Genomic DNA, 20,586 nt, shown 5'->3' with positions numbered 1-20,586 from the left:
CTACTATACACATCCAGTACTAATATACACATCCAGTACTAATATACACATCCAGTACTACTATACACATCCAGTACTAATATACACATCCAGTACTACTATACACATCCAGTACTAATATACACATCCAGTACTAATATACACATCCAGTACTACTATACACATCCAGTACTAATATACACATCCAGTACTACTATACACATCCAGTACTACTATACACATCCAGTACTAATATACACATCCAGTACTAATATACACATCCAGTACTACTATACACATCCAGTACTAATATACACATCCAGTACTACTATACACATCCAGTACTAATATACACATCGAGTACTAATATACACATCTAGTACTACTATACACACCTAGTACTAATATACACACCTAGTACTACTATACACATCCAGTACTACTATACACATCCAGTACTACTATTATTACTAGTATTAGTAGTACTAGTACTCGTACTGCAGTACCCTGTGGTAGTAGTAGTATTAGTAGTACTAGTACCTGCTCCTTGTGCTCTGCAGACTTCATGTGTACTAGTACTTGTACTGCAGTACTCTGTGGTAGTAGTAGTATTAGTAGTACTAGTACCTGCTCCTTGTGCTCTGCAGACTTCATGTGTACTAGTACTTGTACTGCAGTACTCTGTGGTAGTAGTAGTATTAGTAGTACTAGTACCTGCTCCTTGTGCTCTGCAGACTTCATGTGTACTAGTACTTGTACTGCAGTACTCTGTGGTAGTAGTAGTATTAGTAGTACTAGTACCTGCTCCTTGTGCTCTGCAGACTTCATGTGTACTAGTACTTGTACTGCAGTACTCTGTGGTAGTAGTAGTATTAGTAGTACTAGTACCTGCTCCTTGTGCTCTGCAGACTTCATGTGTACTAGTACTTGTACTGCAGTACTCTGTGGTAGTAGTAGTATTAGTAGTACTAGTACCTGCTCCTTGTGCTCTGCAGACTTCATGTGTACTAGTACTCGTACTGCAGTACTCTGTGGTAGTAGTAGTATTAGTAGTACTAGTACCTGCTCCTTGTGCTCTGCAGACTTCATGTGTACTAGTACTTGTACTGCAGTACTCTGTGGTAGTAGTAGTATTAGTAGTACTAGTACCTGCTCCTTGTGCTCTGCAGACTTCATGTGTACTAGTACTCGTACTGCAGTACTCTGTGGTAGTAGTAGTATTAGTAGTACTAGTACCTGCTCCTTGTGCTCTGCAGACTTCATGTGTACTAGTACTTGTACTGCAGTACTCTGTGGTAGTAGTAGTATTAGTAGTACTAGTACCTGCTCCTTGTGCTCTGCAGACTTCATGTGTACTAGTACTTGTACTGCAGTACTCTGTGGTAGTAGTAGTATTAGTAGTACTAGTACCTGCTCCTTGTGCTCTGCAGACTTCATGTGTACTAGTACTCGTACTGCAGTACTCTGTGGTAGTAGTAGTATTAGTAGTACTAGTACCTGCTCCTTGTGCTCTGCAGACTTCATGTGTACTAGTACTCGTACTGCAGTACTCTGTGGTAGTAGTAGTATTAGTAGTACTAGTACCTGCTCCTTGTGCTCTGCAGACTTCATGTGTACTAGTACTTGTACTGCAGTACTCTGTGGTAGTAGTAGTATTAGTAGTACTAGTACCTGCTCCTTGTGCTCTGCAGACTTCATGTGTACTAGTACTCGTACTGCAGTACCCTGTGGTAGTAGTAGTATTAGTAGTACTAGTACCTGCTCCTTGTGCTCTGCAGACTTCATGTGTACTAGTACTCGTACTGCAGTACTCTGTGGTAGTAGTAGTATTAGTAGTACTAGTACCTGCTCCTTGTGCTCTGCAGACTTCATGTGTACTAGTACTCGTACTGCAGTACCCTGTGGTAGTAGTAGTATTAGTAGTACTAGTACCTGCTCCTTGTGCTCTGCAGACTTCATGTGTACTAGTACTTGTACTGCAGTACTCTGTGGTAGTAGTAGTATTAGTAGTACTAGTACCTGCTCCTTGTGCTCTGCAGACTTCATGTGTACTAGTACTTGTACTGCAGTACTCTGTGGTAGTAGTAGTATTAGTAGTACTAGTACCTGCTCCTTGTGCTCTGCAGACTTCATGTGTACTAGTACTCGTACTGCAGTACTCTGTGGTAGTAGTAGTATTAGTAGTACTAGTACCTGCTCCTTGTGCTCTGCAGACTTCATGTGTACTAGTACTCGTACTGCAGTACTCTGTGGTAGTAGTAGTATTAGTAGTACTAGTACCTGCTCCTTGTGCTCTGCAGACTTCATGTGTACTAGTACTTGTACTGCAGTACTCTGTGGTAGTAGTAGTATTAGTAGTACTAGTACCTGCTCCTTGTGCTCTGCAGACTTCATGTGTACTAGTACTCGTACTGCAGTACCCTGTGGTAGTAGTAGTATTAGTAGTACTAGTACCTGCTCCTTGTGCTCTGCAGACTTCATGTGTACTAGTACTCGTACTGCAGTACTCTGTGGTAGTAGTAGTATTAGTAGTACTAGTACCTGCTCCTTGTGCTCTGCAGACTTCATGTGTACTAGTACTCGTACTGCAGTACTCTGTGGTAGTAGTAGTATTAGTAGTACTAGTACCTGCTCCTTGTGCTCTGCAGACTTCATGTGTACTAGTACTCGTACTGCAGTACTCTGTGGTAGTAGTAGTATTAGTAGTACTAGTACCTGCTCCTTGTGCTCTGCAGACTTCATGTGTACTAGTACTCGTACTGCAGTACCCTGTGGTAGTAGTAGTATTAGTAGTACTAGTACCTGCTCCTTGTGCTCTGCAGACTTCATGTGTACTAGTACTTGTACTGCAGTACTCTGTGGTAGTAGTAGTATTAGTAGTACTAGTACCTGCTCCTTGTGCTCTGCAGACTTCATGTGTACTAGTACTTGTACTGCAGTACTCTGTGGTAGTAGTAGTATTAGTAGTACTAGTACCTGCTCCTTGTGCTCTGCAGACTTCATGTGTACTAGTACTCGTACTGCAGTACTCTGTGGTAGTAGTAGTATTAGTAGTACTAGTACCTGCTCCTTGTGCTCTGCAGACTTCATGTGTACTAGTACTCGTACTGCAGTACTCTGTGGTAGTAGTAGTATTAGTAGTACTAGTACCTGCTCCTTGTGCTCTGCAGACTTCATGTGTACTAGTACTTGTACTGCAGTACTCTGTGGTAGTAGTAGTATTAGTAGTACTAGTACCTGCTCCTTGTGCTCTGCAGACTTCATGTGTACTAGTACTCGTACTGCAGTACCCTGTGGTAGTAGTAGTATTAGTAGTACTAGTACCTGCTCCTTGTGCTCTGCAGACTTCATGTGTACTAGTACTCGTACTGCAGTACTCTGTGGTAGTAGTAGTATTAGTAGTACTAGTACCTGCTCCTTGTGCTCTGCAGACTTCATGTGTACTAGTACTTGTACTGCAGTACTCTGTGGTAGTAGTAGTATTAGTAGTACTAGTACCTGCTCCTTGTGCTCTGCAGACTTCATGTGTACTAGTACTCGTACTGCAGTACTCTGTGGTAGTAGTAGTATTAGTAGTACTAGTACCTGCTCCTTGTGCTCTGCAGACTTCATGTGTACTAGTACTTGTACTGCAGTACTCTGTGGTAGTAGTAGTATTAGTAGTACTAGTACCTGCTCCTTGTGCTCTGCAGACTTCATGTGCTCCACAAACTTTCGGGGCGTCCTGAAGTGACGCTTGCAAACCGGACAGAAGGGACGACACAGCTGCTTACACACCTGGAGACACACACCACACTTCCTGTCACCCCTTCTCAATAAAGGCCTTTACAGGGAGCATTAAAGGAGCCTCTGACCAATCAAAACCTGCGGTGTCTGTGATGTCATCAGTCGTTTCCCACCTTGTGCCGTTTAGTCCGTCGATGGACGATGATGTCATCGCTGAAGTGAGTCTGACAGGTGTCACACCAGCCATCAGGCCGACGCCCCCTGGTGGACGAAGGAGGACCAATCAGGACGAGTGCACAGTGTGTGTGTGTGTGTGTGTGAGTGAGTGTGTGTGTACCTGTCCTGCAGTGTGAGTGTGTGTGTGTGTACCTGTCCTGCAGTGTGAGTGTGCGTGTGTGTGTGAGTGTGTGTGTACCTGTCCTGCAGTGTGAGTGTGTGAGAGTGTGTGTGTGTGTGTACCTGTCGTGCAGTGTGTGTGTGTGTGTGTGTGTGTACCTGTCCTGCAGTATGTGTGCGAGTGTGTGTGTACCTGTCCTGCAGTGTGAGTGTGTGAGAGTATGTGTGTGTGTAGCTGTCGTGCAGTGTGAGTGTGTGTGTGTGTGTGTGTGTGTACCTGTCCGGCAGTGTGTGTGTACCTGTCCTGCAGTGTGTGTACCTGTCCTGCAGTGTGTGTGTACCTGTCCTGCAGTGTGTGTGTACCTGTCCTGCAGTGTGTGTGTGTGTGTGTGTACCTGTCCTGCAGTGTGTGTGTACCTGCCCTGCAGTGTGTGTGTGTTGAGGCAGATGGAGTGTGTCATCTCCTTCAGTTTCCTCAGGTGTTCTGATCCGGTCATGTGTTCCTGAAACACCTGGAAGAACGAACACACACACACACACACACACACACACACACACACACAATTGAGTAATGTAGTACTGCAGTAGTAGTGTGTACTACACTACTGTAGTACTACATTACTACTGCAGTACTGAGGTGTGTCTCACCTGCAGAGACAGACAGGTGAGCTGACAGACGTGACAGTGGAGTCCACCTGTCTGTCTGAACTCTCTGCTCTCACTGCTCTGCTGGATGGTGACCTTCAGTGACCTCACAGTCTGCACACACACACACACACACACACACACACACACACACACACACACACACACAGGGGAAGTATAACACTGAATCCATGAGTGATGTCATGACCTCAAATGATGATGTCACAGTGATGTCATCACCTCAGCTACTCTGATGTCATCACTGGGTTCTGCTGCCTGCTGGTCGGGCCGCAGTCTGGACCCGAGAGCATCTGAGACACACACACACACACACACAATAAAATGAAAAATAAAATAATATATATATATATATATATATATATTCATATATATACAAAACTCCCCCACACACCTGCTGGTTGACCACATGACCTCGGGGCTCTCTCTCTATTGGTCAGAGCTGCAGCCTCTTCAGTTCTGAGGAAACATCATAATATTATTATATATATATTATAATATATTATATATATTAATATCATGAATATGAACAGCGACATCAGACCGACCCGTCCAGTCTCGCCTTCTTAGTCTCTCCTGGACCTCCATCTGGTCCCGGCTCTCCTCCTCCTTCTTCTTCTTCTTCTTCTGTGGTGGTGGAACCGTCGAGCTGCTGCCTCCTGTGTTCTGGGCCGACCGGGACTCGAACCCGCGTCCCGCCGCTCCCTGCCGCGGGTACGAAACACCTGAGGGGAGAACGGCCAATCATCTGATCGTTAACGTGGTCCAGATCGATAACCGGTAACCGTGGTAACCAGCCCTTACCTGTCGGCTCTCCGCTGCTGTTTGACCATGTTGACCTTTGACCTCTGTGACCTGCACTGATGGAGATACTGCAGCCATTACAAAATACAACATTGTCCACATAAATACATCATTACACACATACATACATCAGTATAGACATAAATACATCATTACACACATACATACATCAGTATAGACATAAATACATCATTACACATCATTATACACATAAATGCATTAAGTCATGTTAGTGTGAGCAAAGCTGAGGATTAGAGTTTAGTAAATCCAGACTTTATTAACCCTGAACTGGTTTATAACTGTTTCTAACTGGGTTCTAGCTGGTTTCTAACTGGGTTCTAGCTGGTTTCTTACTGGATTCTAACTGGATTCTAGCTGGTTTCTTACTGGGTTCTAACTGGATTCTAGCTGGGTTCTAGCTGGGTTATAACTGGGTTCTAGCTGGATTCTAACTGGGTTCCGAAGAGAACCGAAGGGTCGCGCTCGGTCCTCCGTGTGGAGCGGAACGTGACCCGGCCTCTGCAGTCTGATCATGTTGAGCATATTTAACACACCGCGCTGGGTTTGAACCGCAGACTAACTTTAAACTCGCTGATTCGTGACGTAAATCTCGCTCCGCGGAAAAGACACGAAGAGACGTCGTGTTTTATGTCCGCTGCTGTTTGAGAGATGAACATTTGTTACATTTAAGACGTTAACGTCATGTCAACGCTTTACTGGAGCTCAACTCACCGCTCACAAGAAGCTGCAGCTGGAGGAAGACACGTGACCACAACACAGCCTGCGCTGCTCAGCGCCCTCTGCCGGCCGGAGGCGGAACTGATATATATATATATATATATATATATATATATATATATATATATATATATATATATAGATATATCTATATCTAGATATACCTATATCTATATCTATATATAGATATAGATATATATCTACATATAGATATATCTATATCTATATGTAGATATATATATCTATATATAGATATAGATATATATATATCTATATCTAGATATATATATATATATATATATATATGTATATATATATATATATATATATATATATATATATATACAGTATATGTATGTTGTATGTTTTATATTAACACACTCAACAAAGATTGAGTCATATTTCTACATTATATTTCCGTCTATAGTCGTGTTCATTCTGTTAAACTTCTGCTCTTTGCATTTCTACTACTACAGATTATATGAATTAATGTATGTTTATTTAAAGCCCAGATAATGAATAACATTAAGACTTCTCTTCTTCTTCAGGTTCAAATAAACAACTCATGTTTACATGTTGTGTTTTATTGTTGTTTAATATCCATCCATCTTTAATGTAATTTACTCAACTTTATGATGAGTAAAGTACATTAAAGATGAGTAAAGTACATTAAAGGTGAGTAAACGTCACGTCGTGGCCAGGTGACATGTGGTCCATGAGACATGTGGTCCATGAGACATGTGGTCCATGAGACATGTGGTCCATAAGACATGTGGTCCATGAGACATGTGGTCCATGAGACTTGTGGTCCATGTGACATGTGGTCCATGAGACATGTGGTCCATGAGACATGTGGTCCATGAGACTTGTGGTCCATAAGACATGTGGTCCATGAGACTTGTGGTCCATGTGACATGTGGTCCATGAGACATGTGGTCCATGAGACATGTGGTCCATGAGACTTGTGGTCCATGAGACATGTGGTCCATGAGACATGTGGTCCATAAGACTTGTGGTCCATGAGACATGTGGTCCATGAGACATGTGGTCCATAAGACTTGTGGTCCATAAAACTTGTGGTCCATAAGACTTGTGGTCCATAAGACTTGTGGTCCATAAGACATGTGGTCCATAAGACTTGTGGTCCATAAGACTTGTGGTCCATAAGACATGTGGTCCATGTGACATGTGGTCCATAAGACATGTGGTCCATAAGACTTGTGGTCCATGAGACATGTGGTCCATGAGACATGTGGTCCATGTGACATGTGGTCCATAAGACATGTGGTCCATAAGACTTGTGGTCCATGAGACATGTGGTCCATGAGACATGTGGTCCATGAGACATGTGGTCCATAAGACATGTGGTCCATAAGACTTGTGGTCCATGAGACATGTGGTCCATGAGACATGTGGTCCATAAGACTTGTGGTCCATGAGACATGTGGTCCATGAGACTTGTGGTCCATGAGACATGTGGTCCAGGAGACATGTGGTCCATAAGACATGTGGTCCATAAGACTTGTGGTCCATAAGACTTGTGGTCCATGAGACATGTGGTCCATGAGACTTGTGGTCCATGAGACATGTGGTCCATAAGACATGTGGTCCATAAGACTTGTGGTCCATGAGACTTGTGGTCCATGAGACATGTGGTCCATAAGACATGTGGTCCATAAGACTTGTGGTCCATAAGACTTGTGGTCCATGAGACATGTGGTCCATGAGACATGTGGTCCATAAGACATGTGGTCCATAAGACTTGTGGTCCATGAGACTTGTGGTCCATGAGACTTGTGGTCCATGAGACATGTGGTCCATGAGACATGTGGTCCATAAGACTTGTGGTCCATGAGACTTGTGGTCCAGGAGACATGTGGTCCATAAGACATGTGGTCCATGAGACATGTGGTCCAGGAGACATGTGGTCCATGAGACATGTGGTCCATGAGACTTGTGGTCCATGAGACATGTGGTCCATGAGACATGTGGTCCATAAGACTTGTGGTCCATGAGACATGTGGTCCATGAGACATGTGGTCCATAAGACATGTGGTCCATAAGACTTGTGGTCCATGAGACATGTGGTCCATGAGACATGTGGTCCATAAGACTTGTGGTCCATGAGACATGTGGTCCATGAGACTTGTGGTCCATGAGACATGTGGTCCAGGAGACATGTGGTCCATAAGACATGTGGTCCATAAGACTTGTGGTCCATAAGACTTGTGGTCCATGAGACATGTGGTCCATGAGACTTGTGGTCCATGAGACATGTGGTCCATAAGACATGTGGTCCATGAGACTTGTGGTCCATGAGACATGTGGTCCATAAGACATGTGGTCCATAAGACTTGTGGTCCATGAGACTTGTGGTCCATGAGACATGTGGTCCATGAGACATGTGGTCCATAAGACATGTGGTCCATAAGACTTGTGGTCCATGAGACTTGTGGTCCATGAGACATGTGGTCCATGAGACTTGTGGTCCATGAGACATGTGGTCCATGAGACATGTGGTCCATGAGACATGTGGTCCATAAGACTTGTGGTCCATGAGACATGTGGTCCATGAGACTTGTGGTCCATGAGACATGTGGTCCATGAGACATGTGGTCCATGAGACTTGTGGTCCATGAGACATGTGGTCCAGGAGACATGTGGTCCAGGAGACATGTGGTCCAGGAGACATGTGGTCCAGGAGACATGTGGTCCATGAGACATGTGGTCCATGAGACATGTGGTCCATGAGACTTGTGGTCCATGAGACTTGTGGTCCATAAGACATGTGGTCCATAAGACATGTGGTCCATGAGACATGTGGTCCATGAGACTTGTGGTCCAGGAGACATGTGGTCCATGAGACATGTGGTCCATGAGACATGTGGTCCATGAGACATGTGGTCCAGGAGACATGTGGTCTAGGACTCTGGTATTTATGAGCCGGAGGCCGACACCTGGCAGCAGCTGCTGGTGCATGCTGGGACGTCGTTGGTTCTTGAGCAGTAATTACAGGAAACATTTGGTTTTGGTTTTCTCTTCTTCCACAAAAAGAAAACAGGAAGATGTTCACTGCGTGTTTGAGCTTGAATCCCTGGACGGTTCTGAGTTCAAAGGTTTTTAGTAAAAGTGTTTTTTTATCAGTTTAAAATGTGTATTAATGCAATACTCACCTTTAGCTGCTTGAGCCCCATTGGGGGTTGTTGTTGTTTATTGTTTGTTTATTTGTGCATTAGGTGTTCATGTTTCTGATGCTTTTAGAGAATGAATCAAACTATTGATTAACATTCATCTTCAAGATCAATAACTCAAACGCTCTGACAAAAAAGAATAGGATCTAGTATCTGCGGCATGATTGTAATACGTACAAATACCTGTCTGTCTACCTGTCTGTCTACCTAACTGTCTACCTACCTATTTACCTACCTGTCTGTCTACCTACCTACCTGCTTGTACACCTACCTGTTTACCTACCTGTTTACCTACCTGTCTACCTACCTACCTATTTACCTACCTACCTGTTTACCTGTCTGTCTACCTACCTGTCTGTTTACCTACCTGTCTGTACACCTACCTGTCTGTTTACCTACCTGTATACCTACCTGCCTGTACACCTACCTGTTTACCTACCTACCTACATGTTTACCTACCTGCCTGTACACCTACCTGTATACCTACCTGTTTACCTACCTGTCTGTACATCTACCTGTATACCTACCTGTCTACCTACCTGTCTACCTACCTGTCTGTCTACCTGTTTACCTACTACCTCTTTACCTACCTGTCTACCTACCTGTCTGTTTACCTTTCTACCTGTTTACCTACTACCTGTCTACCATTCTACCTGTCGGTCTACCTACCTACCTACCTGTCTACCATTCTACCTGTCTACCTACCTACTGTGGCTCAGTGGTGAACAGGGTCGTCCTTCAATCAGAGGATCGGCGGTTCGATCCCTAGCTCCGCTAGCCCATGTTGACGTGTCCTTGAGCAAGACGCTTAACCATCCATGTCTCCCGTCGCTGTTCTACGGTGTGTGAGTGTTAGATAATCTGATGCGGCTCCTTCATGGCAGCTCCTCTCATCAGTGTGTGAGTGTTAGATAATCTGATGCGGCTCCTTCATGGCAGCTCCTCTCATCAGTGTGTGAGTGATGTCATGTCGTGGTCGGAAGACTAGAAGCGCTATACAAGTACGGGCTATTAACATTTACCTACCTGCCTTCTCAAGATGAGCTTTAATCATGAACCAGACAATAATAATACATTAATAAGCAATCAGCAGGTTAACCATCTCGGCCACCATTTCTTCCTCCTGGAAGAAGAAGACGTTTCCTCTTTTGAGTCCCGCCCACAAAGCCTCTGATTGGCTCGTGAGTTTTCCACCTTAAAGAAACATGTTTTTTTAAATCACAGACTCATAGATGTTCAGATCAATGAGAGTCACGCTGTGACTTCAGGGTCAGAGATCAGGGTCTGTGTGCACACACACACACACACACACCTACCTTGTGGCTTCCCGCAGGTTCTTCATGAACATGCCGTGTTGGTGCATTCGGGCCGTCCCGCCCTGGATAACAGACCCAGATGTTTCCTTGAAGCGCTGCAGAGATCTGAAGCTTTACAGTCCTGCGCCCTGTGGAGTTTATGGATCTCTCTCCTGCAGCTCCACGGGGCGTCCCATGCTCTGCACATCTGGGTCAGGAGGCCCGCATGCCTGCAGCGAGGGGGGGTGAGACGGGGAGGGGTGAGACAGGCGTCTGCAGGTCTGCCGTCAGGACGGACACATAAATACCTCGACGTCCAGATGCTGCCTTCACTGTCACACCGTCTGCAAAGTGGAAGACGGCAACATGGTCCCACTGAGGCTGGTCGCCTTCAGCCGTGAGTATGGAGAGATGGATGGATGGATGGAGAGAGAGAGAGAGAGAGAGAGAGAGAGAGAGAGAGAGAGTGGGAGAGAGAGAGAGGGAGAGAGAGAGAGGGAGAGAGAGATTTATTGAATCCTCTCGGTTCAGACTCTGTGTGTAAACGGGTCATTTATGCCCTCGGCTCGTCTCTCAGGCTCAAAGCTGCAGACGGAGGAGTTTCAACGCTTTGTTTCAGAGCTAGAAGATGTTTCATGTTTCATGTTTCATGATGCCTTTTTACAGTAATGTAGTCCCGACGAAAAAAAAAATGGCTTATTGCACTATGTTTATTGTTTTGATTTTATTTGCATTATTTTATTATTTTATTGTTTTATTTATGTTTATTGCTATGCATCTTATGCAACGTGTTGGCCAGTAAAACTCTTCTTCTTCTAATTCAGAGGATGCTGAGATAGTTTTCCTGTAATATTTGACATTTATTTTCTGTTCTTTCTGCATGTTTGTTGACATTCATTCTGAATATCCAGACCCTCACAACATCAAACGCCTCTTTACCGTAATAACTCTGTTATAAATGTTTTTCATGAAGCTGTTGACCTGAAGTCACATGACTCGTGTTGTGCTTTCAGTGCTGGCTGCCGCTTCCTACTTCACTGCTGCTGGTACGTTTATCTTCATTTAACTGAGTCTTTATCAGCGTGTTTACAGCATGATGATGAGGATGATGATGATGATGATGATGATGACCTGTGTGTTTTGACAGAGGGAGAGATCATCTACTCCTGCGTCAATGAGACCGCTGTGATGTCCTGTGGTGAGAAAACACACTCGTCTCTGTGCTAAGCTAAGCTAAACCAGCTGCTGCATGGAAGGCTATTAAGACCAATAATAAAAATCACAATAAAACAAAGCATTGGCACGTTAGGAAGAAGTTTCAGTCAAAGAATGGAATGGAAATATTACTTATTTTATGGCAAAACATTGGCCGATTTGGGCATGCTGGGTATTGAAATGTTCAGCAGCTTACGCACTTGCAGTGTGACGTGGATTTAGAAATGTGGGCCGACCAGGAAGGCTTCAGGAGTCAGAAGAGTTCGCCAGCAAAAGAAAAAAAGACTCAGTTTTGTGACTTTACAGGTCCTAATAGGGTTTATAAGGACTTTGTAAGGGGTACTTATGAACGTTTTAGTGAAGCGTTTTAGTGAAGCGTTACGATCGCCGCGGCAAGTTACGGCGTTTACGTAATTAGTTAAACTTAACCATTGATCTCTTCTCACAAGGGTTACAGTATTGTAGCAATGTAAATGAAGTTAAGCAACCCTTTGGTTGGGGAGATGAAACGTTTAGGAATAGAAGAGCAGGCGCGGGGGGCTTGGTGCTTAGAAGGTTAAACTTCCTGTCTCGTAAATAAAGACCCTCCCAGTGGACGCGTTGACCTTTGAACCCGGAGGCTTCCTCTCTCCTCTCCTGCAGGCGTGGACGCCAAGATCAAGCTGGAGCACATCCTGTACAAGGTGGGCGTGGGCACGCGGTGCGGCGAGGGGAAGCGTTACCCGGACGACGGGCCCGACACCTTCTGCTCCTTCCCTTGGGCCGAGATGGTGGTGGAGGACCTGTAAGAGAAGTCTCCTTATTGTTAGCATTTATTACCTTATTGTTCAATTACATTGTTCAATTACGTTGTTGTTACCGGACGGAAACGATGGGGTTTACCTTCAGTGGCGCGATATTCAGATGAGGAACAGAAGAATATGTAAATAAAAGAGGGATATCAAACTAAAATAACAGTTATATCAATAAATCAATTAGACGAAAACAGAATCTTTATATATAAATATATTTTAGCAGGCTTCACTGAACACCATTTCCCATAAGCCTTAGAGTCCATGAGCAATTATAAGGGTTGCACATAAGGAGGCAACCTCCGGTTCATTAAAGAGTCTTAAAGCTGCATTCTCTCTCCTGACCACCTGGGGGCGACTCCTCTGGTTGTATAGAAGTATATGATTGGTTTATGTATAAATACAAATAAAAGCTGACCACGTGGTCCCGGTTCTCTAGATGTGGGAACAAGAGGTCCTGTGAGGTCCCCGTCACTGAGCTGGTCTTCGGTGAATACCCCTGTAAGGAGCAGACCAGGTACCTGGAGGTGTCCTACAGCTGCGCCACACCACCTCCACCTACCCCTCCACCTCCACCTCCACCTCCACCCAAACCTGACTGTACGTACACTGTGTATTCAGACTTCTATTCTCTCATTCACATGGTATATAACACCAGGTCTTAACCCTCAAACAGCAGGTCTTGGGTGGTCAGGTTTAAGGTTCAGATGGTCTGGTTCAGGTCTCGCGTGTCCTGGTTCAGGTCTCTTGTGTCCTGGTTCAGGTCTCACGTGTCCTGGTTCAGGTCTCGCGTGTCCTGGTTCAGGTCTCACGTGTCCTGGTTCAGGTCTCGCGTGTCCTGGTTCAGGTCTCACGTGTCCTGGTTCAGGTCTCACGTGTCCTGGTTCAGGTCTCGTGTGTCCTGGTTCAGGTCTCGTGTGTCCTGGTTCAGGTCTCTTGTGTCCTGGTTCAGGTCTCTTGTGTCCTGGTTCAGGTCTCGTGTGTCCTGGTTCAGGTCTCACGTGTCCTGGTTCAGGTCTCTTGTGTCCTGGTTCAGGTCTCACGTGTCCTGGTTCAGGTCTCTTGTGTCCTGGTTCAGGTCTCACGTGTCCTGGTTCAGGTCTCGTGTGTCCTGGTTCAGGTCTCTTGTGTCCTGGTTCAGGTCTCTTGTGTCCTGGTTCAGGTCTCACGTGTCCTGGTTCAGGTCTCGTGTGTCCTGGTTCAGGTCTCGTGTGTCCTGGTTCAGGTCTCGTGTGTCCTGGTTCAGGTCTCTTGTGTCCTGGTTCAGGTCTCTTGTGTCCTGGTTCAGGTCTCGTGTGTCCTGGTTCAGGTCTCTTGTGTCCTGGTTCAGGTCTCTTGTGTCCTGGTTCAGGTCTCTTGTGTCCTGGTTCAGGTCTCACGTGTCCTGGTTCAGGTCTCGTGTGTCCTGGTTCAGGTCTCGTGTGTCCTGGTTCAGGTCTCGTGTGTCCTGGTTCAGGTCTCGTGTGTCCTGGTTCAGGTCTCACGTGTCCTGGTTCAGGTCTCACGTGTCCTGGTTCAGGTCTCGTGTGTCCTGGTTCAGGTCTCACGTGTCCTGGTTCAGGTCTCACGTGTCCCGGTTCAGGTCTCACGTGTCCCGGTTCAGGTCTCTTGTGTCCTGGTTCAGGTCTCACGTGTCCTGGTTCAGGTCTCGTGTGTCCTGGTTCAGGTCTCTTGTGTCCTGGTTCAGGTCTCTTGTGTCCTGGTTCAGGTCTCGTGTGTCCTGGTTCAGGTCTCACGTGTCCTGGTTCAGGTCTCGTGTGTCCTGGTTCAGGTCTCGTGTGTCCTGGTTCAGGTCTCGTGTGTCCTGGTTCAGGTCTCACGTGTCCTGGTTCAGGTCTCGTGTGGTTTAGTTAAGGTCTCAGATGATCTGTTTTCTTTTCATCAGAACATAAAACTTCTCTGTTGCATTTTATTAAGCAAAACTTTAAAACATATTTATTATTATTATGCATTGTACTGTTCTTTAATAATATTATTACAATATTTAAAAATAATATTATTATGCATTAATATATATTGCACTGCTCTTTAATATTATTATTCTGCTTATTATTATATGTATTATTATTATGTATTAACATATATATCACTGCTCTTTAATATTATTATTATTATGTATATTATTATATTTATTATTATTATGCATTAATATATCACTGCTCTTTAATATTATTATTCTGCTTATTATTATATGTATTATTATTATGTATTAACATATATATCACTGCTCTTTAATATTATTATTATTATGTATATTATTATATTTATTATTATTATGCATTAATATATCACTGCTCTTTAATATTATTATTATTATGATCATGTATAAATATATTGCACTGCTCTTTAATATTTAAACTCTCTAACCCAGGGGTGTCAAACTCATGTTAGTGAAGGGGCCGCATGCTGCCCAATTTGATCTCAAGTGGGCCGGACCAGTAAAATCACAGCATACAGACGCATACATAATGACAATATTTCTCTATGTTTAAATCATTGGTGAAGGTTTTTGGATGATAAACCCTATTTTAAGGTATTTTTACAATAAACTAGAAACATAAAGACCAACAATTCAGACATCAGCCCACTGTTTACCTGCCTGGGCTCTCCTCTGCAGATTCCCTCGCAGTGGAGCAATATTTATAGTAATGTCAGTGGTCTAATGAATTCTGACTCTGGGTCAATGTATAGCGTGCCCTAGGGCTGGGCGGTTTGCCAAAAATTCATATCACGGTATTTTGTAAGATTCTGGCGGTTTCGCGGTATATCACGGCATTTTTTTTCCAAATAAACACATTAATTTATTGACGTCGAAAAGGACCGTCACCGCCATCTTATTCACCACTCGCTCGCTACTGGCCAGCAGCTGTTTTGATTGGTACATAGGGTGCTAACCTGGAGGGATTTAGGACCCAGGGGAATACCTTGATACTAGTGGCGCATGCGCGGCCGTAACGACTATTGTCATTCTTCAGCCGGCAGCAACATTTAATGTTTACAGTCACAGACACGTGTACAGCGGTCTGAGCTACTTACGTCTCACGGATATAAGTTGACTCAGGGTGTGCAAGACATGACATCGCAAAAAAGGCATGATGGGTAAAGCCCGCCCACTGTGCTGCACAGGAAGAGACTTCTTCCTTCACAAGAAAAGTCTTCCTGTGTGGGCGGTGCCATTTACCCAGCATGCCTTTTGGCGATGTCATTTTTTGCACACCCTGAGTCAAATGAGTTAACATGAGACGTAAATTCTTGGACCTGCGCCCCCTGCTGCCAGAGTCTAGACATGTGGCTCCTCCCCCTCCCCCTGCTAGCCCCTCCCCTGCTAGCTATCATTGATAGCGCCTCCCCCTGATAGCTCCTCCCCCTGACCGCTGCTCTGTTTCCTCTGCAGGTGAAGAGAAATCCACCGATGAAGTCTGAAGTTTGTAAAAACTTTATTGTTTTTCACAGAAAATCATCTTGTTGAATTACGTTTGTTTGTTTGTTTGTTTTTAACATTCAACAAACCAGAAACGAGTTGATATTCTAAAAACAACTTTCATAAATGTGTAAAATGACTTTTAAGGATTTACAATAAAATCAAGGTTTTCCTCTTCGTCCTGTTTGGTTTATTGATTGTTGATTGAACACACAAATGAGAGATTATAGATTATAGATCAGAGAAGTATTCAGATACTTTACTGCAGTTAAAATACCACACTGTGAAAATACCAAATATGAATAATAAAGTATTCTATGTGGCTCAAGTATAATCAGCAAAAAGAAACGTCACTAACTTCACCTGCAGCTGGTGGAAGACTGGAGGACCCGGTCTACCAGACTGGACGTGTGCCTCCATCTTTATGAACACGTGTGTGCATCTTTATGAACACGTGTGTGCATCTTTATGAACACGTGTGTGCATCTTTATGAACACGTGTGTGCATCTTTATGAACACGTGTGTGCATCGCTATGAACATAAATTAATATCAGCACTTATTTATTCTTGTATTTATTCATTTCTGTAGTTATACATTTAGTTATTCATGTATTCTTTCATTTATTACAGCATTTATATAATTCAGTATTTCAGCATTTATTTATTATATTATTTATTAATTTCTGTACTTATACATTTATTTCAGCATTTATTTATTCGTTCATTTATTTATTTCAGCATTTAAATATTTCTGTATTTATTTCAACATTTATTAATTATTTTAAATATATGAATTACTGAACTGTACTTTGTTCACATCCGGCTGTCCTTTCAAAATAAAATTAAGATGAAAAAGATTCAAAGACGTGTTTTTCTATCAAATTGTATGATTTTGTTCCTTCTAACGTATTAAACCAACATTAGAGCCGGATAGAAAGTGTCATACAAGTTAATGATTAGCTAACTATATATATATATATATATATATATATATATATATATATATATATATATATATATATATATATATATATATATTGTAGCGTGAACGGTGGTCTTGCCAGGGAAAGAGGAGGGTAGAGGGGAGAGTAGGAAAGGCAAGAACTCACCTAACTCGGTGGCACTCCGTCGGCTAATTATCCTAGTGATCCCGGAGGAAATGATAATCCTCATCCGATATTGGCATAACGCCTTCGGTCTTTTATCTCACCCCGTGCTATATCGTTAGCTTTTTGTGTTATTTTCGAATTAAGTTATAGGTTTTGTCGAGGGTGTTTTACAGCTTGCGCTCTAGGTCCCCTGCGGTAGGCTGTAACTCCTCTCAACCCTTGTCAAGCGAGTACGTATAATAGTCTATACCTTCTCTCTACCTATTTTGACACCATCTCATCATTATGACAAACACTGCAAAAGTCTTCACCCAAAGATACTTACCTTAAGTCTCTTTGGTAGATTCAGTCGTCACTTCTGTATCTCACGGTGGATGGACAGGGAAAGAGGGTTTAAATTGTTTTAAAGAACCAGAACCTTTTGTTTGGTTTCAGTCCCTTCCAAAGGGAAAGGCTGAGTTTTTATTCAAAGTTTATCTTACATACAAAAAAATAAATTCAATCAAACAGTTTAAAAGTCACAAGTAACTAAGAGAAGGGGTTAAGTTTTTTAGAGCTGGTGAATAAACACCTCTTCTCTCTTGTCTACTCCTGCACAGAATTGCCAGGCACCCCCCTCCTGATAGCAGAAGTTTCTTCCAGACTCTAAAGCTGGAGACCTGTCCCAACCCCTTAAGGGCTGGGACAGGTCCAATCTGATTTTTATCCTTTTCTAGTAAAGATGCATATTAAGTAACTAAGACAAAGGGTTAAGTTTAGAGCTGGTGAATAGACACCTGTTCTCTCTTGTCTACTCCTGCACAGAATTGCCAGGCACCCCCCAAAAAACATGCATTCCTACCCTCTCTTTTATACACCAGAATACATAAATCATCCTGTCACCAGAGTTGGACAGAGGAGGTTTCACTACCTTATTTGGTAATACTGCCAATGCATGCTCTTTAACAAAGGAGAGAACATTTAACACATCTCATTCAAAAAGAGTATATAACAGAGCAACTTATAGCGTCCTATGAATTTTATGTGGTCTAATCACAAACTATAATGAAAATAAAAACCAAACAGTATATTTATATATTCAATGGTTATATAGAAAAAGAAAATGATTATATGGTTATAATAGTTAGACCTTTTTACTTTCATATTATTCCTCAGACACTCAACAATATATATATATATATATATATATATATATATATATATATATATATATATATATATATATATATATATATAAAACATGATATTGAATAGGAATACATGTTTTAATTGTCATCAGATGAATAATGATCATAACTTTGCCCAGTTCTTTATATTTATTTATTTATATATATATATATATATATATATATATATATATATATATATATATATATATATATATATATATATATATAGATATAGATATAGATATAATATGTATTTATATAAGTTGCTGAACTAAGTTTCGCTTCTCCGTCCTCTCCTGAGGAAACGAAAGTGAAAGTAACCGCCTCCCCGCCCGCCTGTCTGTCTACCTCTCTGTCTGTCGCGTCGCTCAGTCGGTGAGTTGTTACGGACCATGGAGGACGACGAGCGCCCGCTCCCGGTGACCGTGGAGGGCCCCTGGGACCCGGACCAGGCCAGAGCCGGGTCCGTGTGGAACAAGCTGCAGCTCTACTTCCAGAGCAAGAGGAAGTCCGGCGGGGGAGAGTGCCGAGTGGAGGCCGAGGACGGAGGCCCGAGGGCGGCCGTGTTCTTCCGCTGCGAGCAGGGTGAGTCCGCTCCTCAACTAAAGTTTATTAACTCTCTGCGTCACGGGAACAAACTTCTGATGTTTAATTATCAACCAGGAAACCATTACTTTACTAGTTTTACTTCCTCAAAGTTTAGGGTTTTAAAACTGATCTCAGTTGACTTCCCAGCATGCACCTGTGCCGCTACCGCGCATGCTCCTCGTTTACAGGTGCTGAGTCACAACAGTGATTATGTCATTCACTGTATATCAGTCAACACAACAGACGGAGTCACGTGATCAGTGCTCTCTCTTAACCTCCTCCACCCCCTGAGACACGAGTACAGAGTACCTCAACTGGTACACAGAGTACCTCAACTGGTACACAGAGTACCTCAACTGGTACACAGAGTACCTCAACTGGTACACAGAGTACCTCAACTGCTACACAGAGTACCTCAGCTGGTACACAGAGTACCTCAACTGGTAGTACACAGAGTACCTCAACTGGTAGTACACAGAGTACCTCAACTGGTAGTACACAGAGGACCTGAACAGGTAGTACACAGAGTACCTCAACAGGTAGTACACAGAGTACCTCAACTGGTACACAGAGTACCTGAACAGGTAGTACACAGAGTACCTCAACAGGTAGTACACAGAGTACCTCAACTGGTACACAGAGTACCTGAACAGGTAGTACACAGAGTACCTCAACTGGTAGTACACAGAGTACCTCAACTGGTACACAGAGTACCTCAACTGGTAGTACACAGAGTACCTGAACAGGTAGTACACCTGTCTTTGTAGAACAGGTACTTGCTGGTACATTGATGAAGTGCTTCATGTATTCCAGTGAAACAGAGAGTCCTCGCCAGAGAAAACCATGAAATCCTTCTGAACAACCAGACGGTGAAGTTACGCCTGACTTCTGCTTCAGTAAGTAAAGAAGAAGGTAAAGAGTTTAAAAAGTGTGTATATATATAAAAATAAATACAACACACAATATATATATATATATATATGTATATATATATATATATATATATATATATATATATATATATGTGTGTGTTTATATGATATATATATAATGTAAATTGTATATTTATATATATATATTTACAATGTGTGTATATACACATATCTATACACAAAAATGTTATTTTGAAGACTACACTTCTCATTCATTCTCCTTTTTTAAGTTGGAAAGATAAGAACTTTCTTGTCTTGTTTTATCTAACTGACCTTTTGGAACGGTTTATTAATCTTAACTCAAGGTCCATTTACGAGCTTCTCAGTCACGGAGGAGAGATCAGCAGGAAGCAGAGAGCCAAACGGGAACAACTTCCTGTTTGAGTCAAGAGTTTCACAATAAAAGCAGCCTGAAGTTCACTTTCTCAGAGCTCTGTTTACCGTCAGCTGATCTCAGTTTAAACCTCTTCAGTCAATATTTACTGATCGATAATCAAACTCATTCTACTTCAAGGTCATCAGGATCCTTCTGTCATGTGACAGGAAATAAAACATAATTATTCTGCTTTTATTGATCCATAGAACAGCTGAGTAGTAGCTTTTATACACTATTGTATATTAACAATCA

The 20,586-nt window shown here is 42.9% G+C and overlaps 2 protein-coding genes across 2 annotated transcripts in view; one reads left to right on the top strand and one right to left on the bottom strand.

Annotated features, from left to right (window-relative positions):
- LOC306740013 (cip1-interacting zinc finger protein-like) overlaps positions 1–5,568 on the bottom strand; it is a gene marked incomplete at its 3' end in the record, with an annotated part of 5,813 nt that extends 245 nt beyond the window's left edge. The window contains exons 1-8 of the mRNA XM_079222117.1: positions 5,509–5,568; positions 5,253–5,429; positions 5,099–5,163; positions 4,927–4,997; positions 4,690–4,800; positions 4,459–4,553; positions 3,879–3,966; positions 3,652–3,756 (exon numbers count right to left, since the gene is read on the bottom strand). Of these exons, the coding sequence (XP_079078243.1) occupies positions 3,652–3,756; positions 3,879–3,966; positions 4,459–4,553; positions 4,690–4,800; positions 4,927–4,997; positions 5,099–5,163; positions 5,253–5,429; positions 5,509–5,537 (741 nt within the window). The remainder of the gene's footprint in view (positions 1–3,651; positions 3,757–3,878; positions 3,967–4,458; positions 4,554–4,689; positions 4,801–4,926; positions 4,998–5,098; positions 5,164–5,252; positions 5,430–5,508) is intronic.
- Positions 5,569–11,060: 5,492 nt separating this feature from the next.
- LOC306739896 (L-rhamnose-binding lectin CSL3-like) lies at positions 11,061–16,336 on the top strand. The gene is made up of 6 exons (XM_079221968.1): positions 11,061–11,129; positions 11,746–11,778; positions 11,880–11,930; positions 12,590–12,731; positions 13,178–13,338; positions 16,133–16,336. The coding sequence occupies exons 1-6, from the start codon at positions 11,099–11,101 to the stop codon at positions 16,159–16,161; spliced, it is 447 nt and encodes a 148-aa protein (XP_079078094.1). The 5' UTR covers positions 11,061–11,098; the 3' UTR covers positions 16,162–16,336.
- The last annotated feature ends 4,250 nt before the right edge of the window (positions 16,337–20,586 follow it).

Source organism: Taurulus bubalis (genome assembly GCF_910589615.1).
Source record: "Taurulus bubalis genome assembly, chromosome: 8".
In the NCBI taxonomy this organism is placed as follows: Eukaryota; Metazoa; Chordata; class Actinopteri; order Perciformes; family Cottidae; genus Taurulus; species Taurulus bubalis.
Note: the sequence above shows the minus strand (reverse complement) of the source record. Positions and strands in the feature narration are given on the sequence as shown.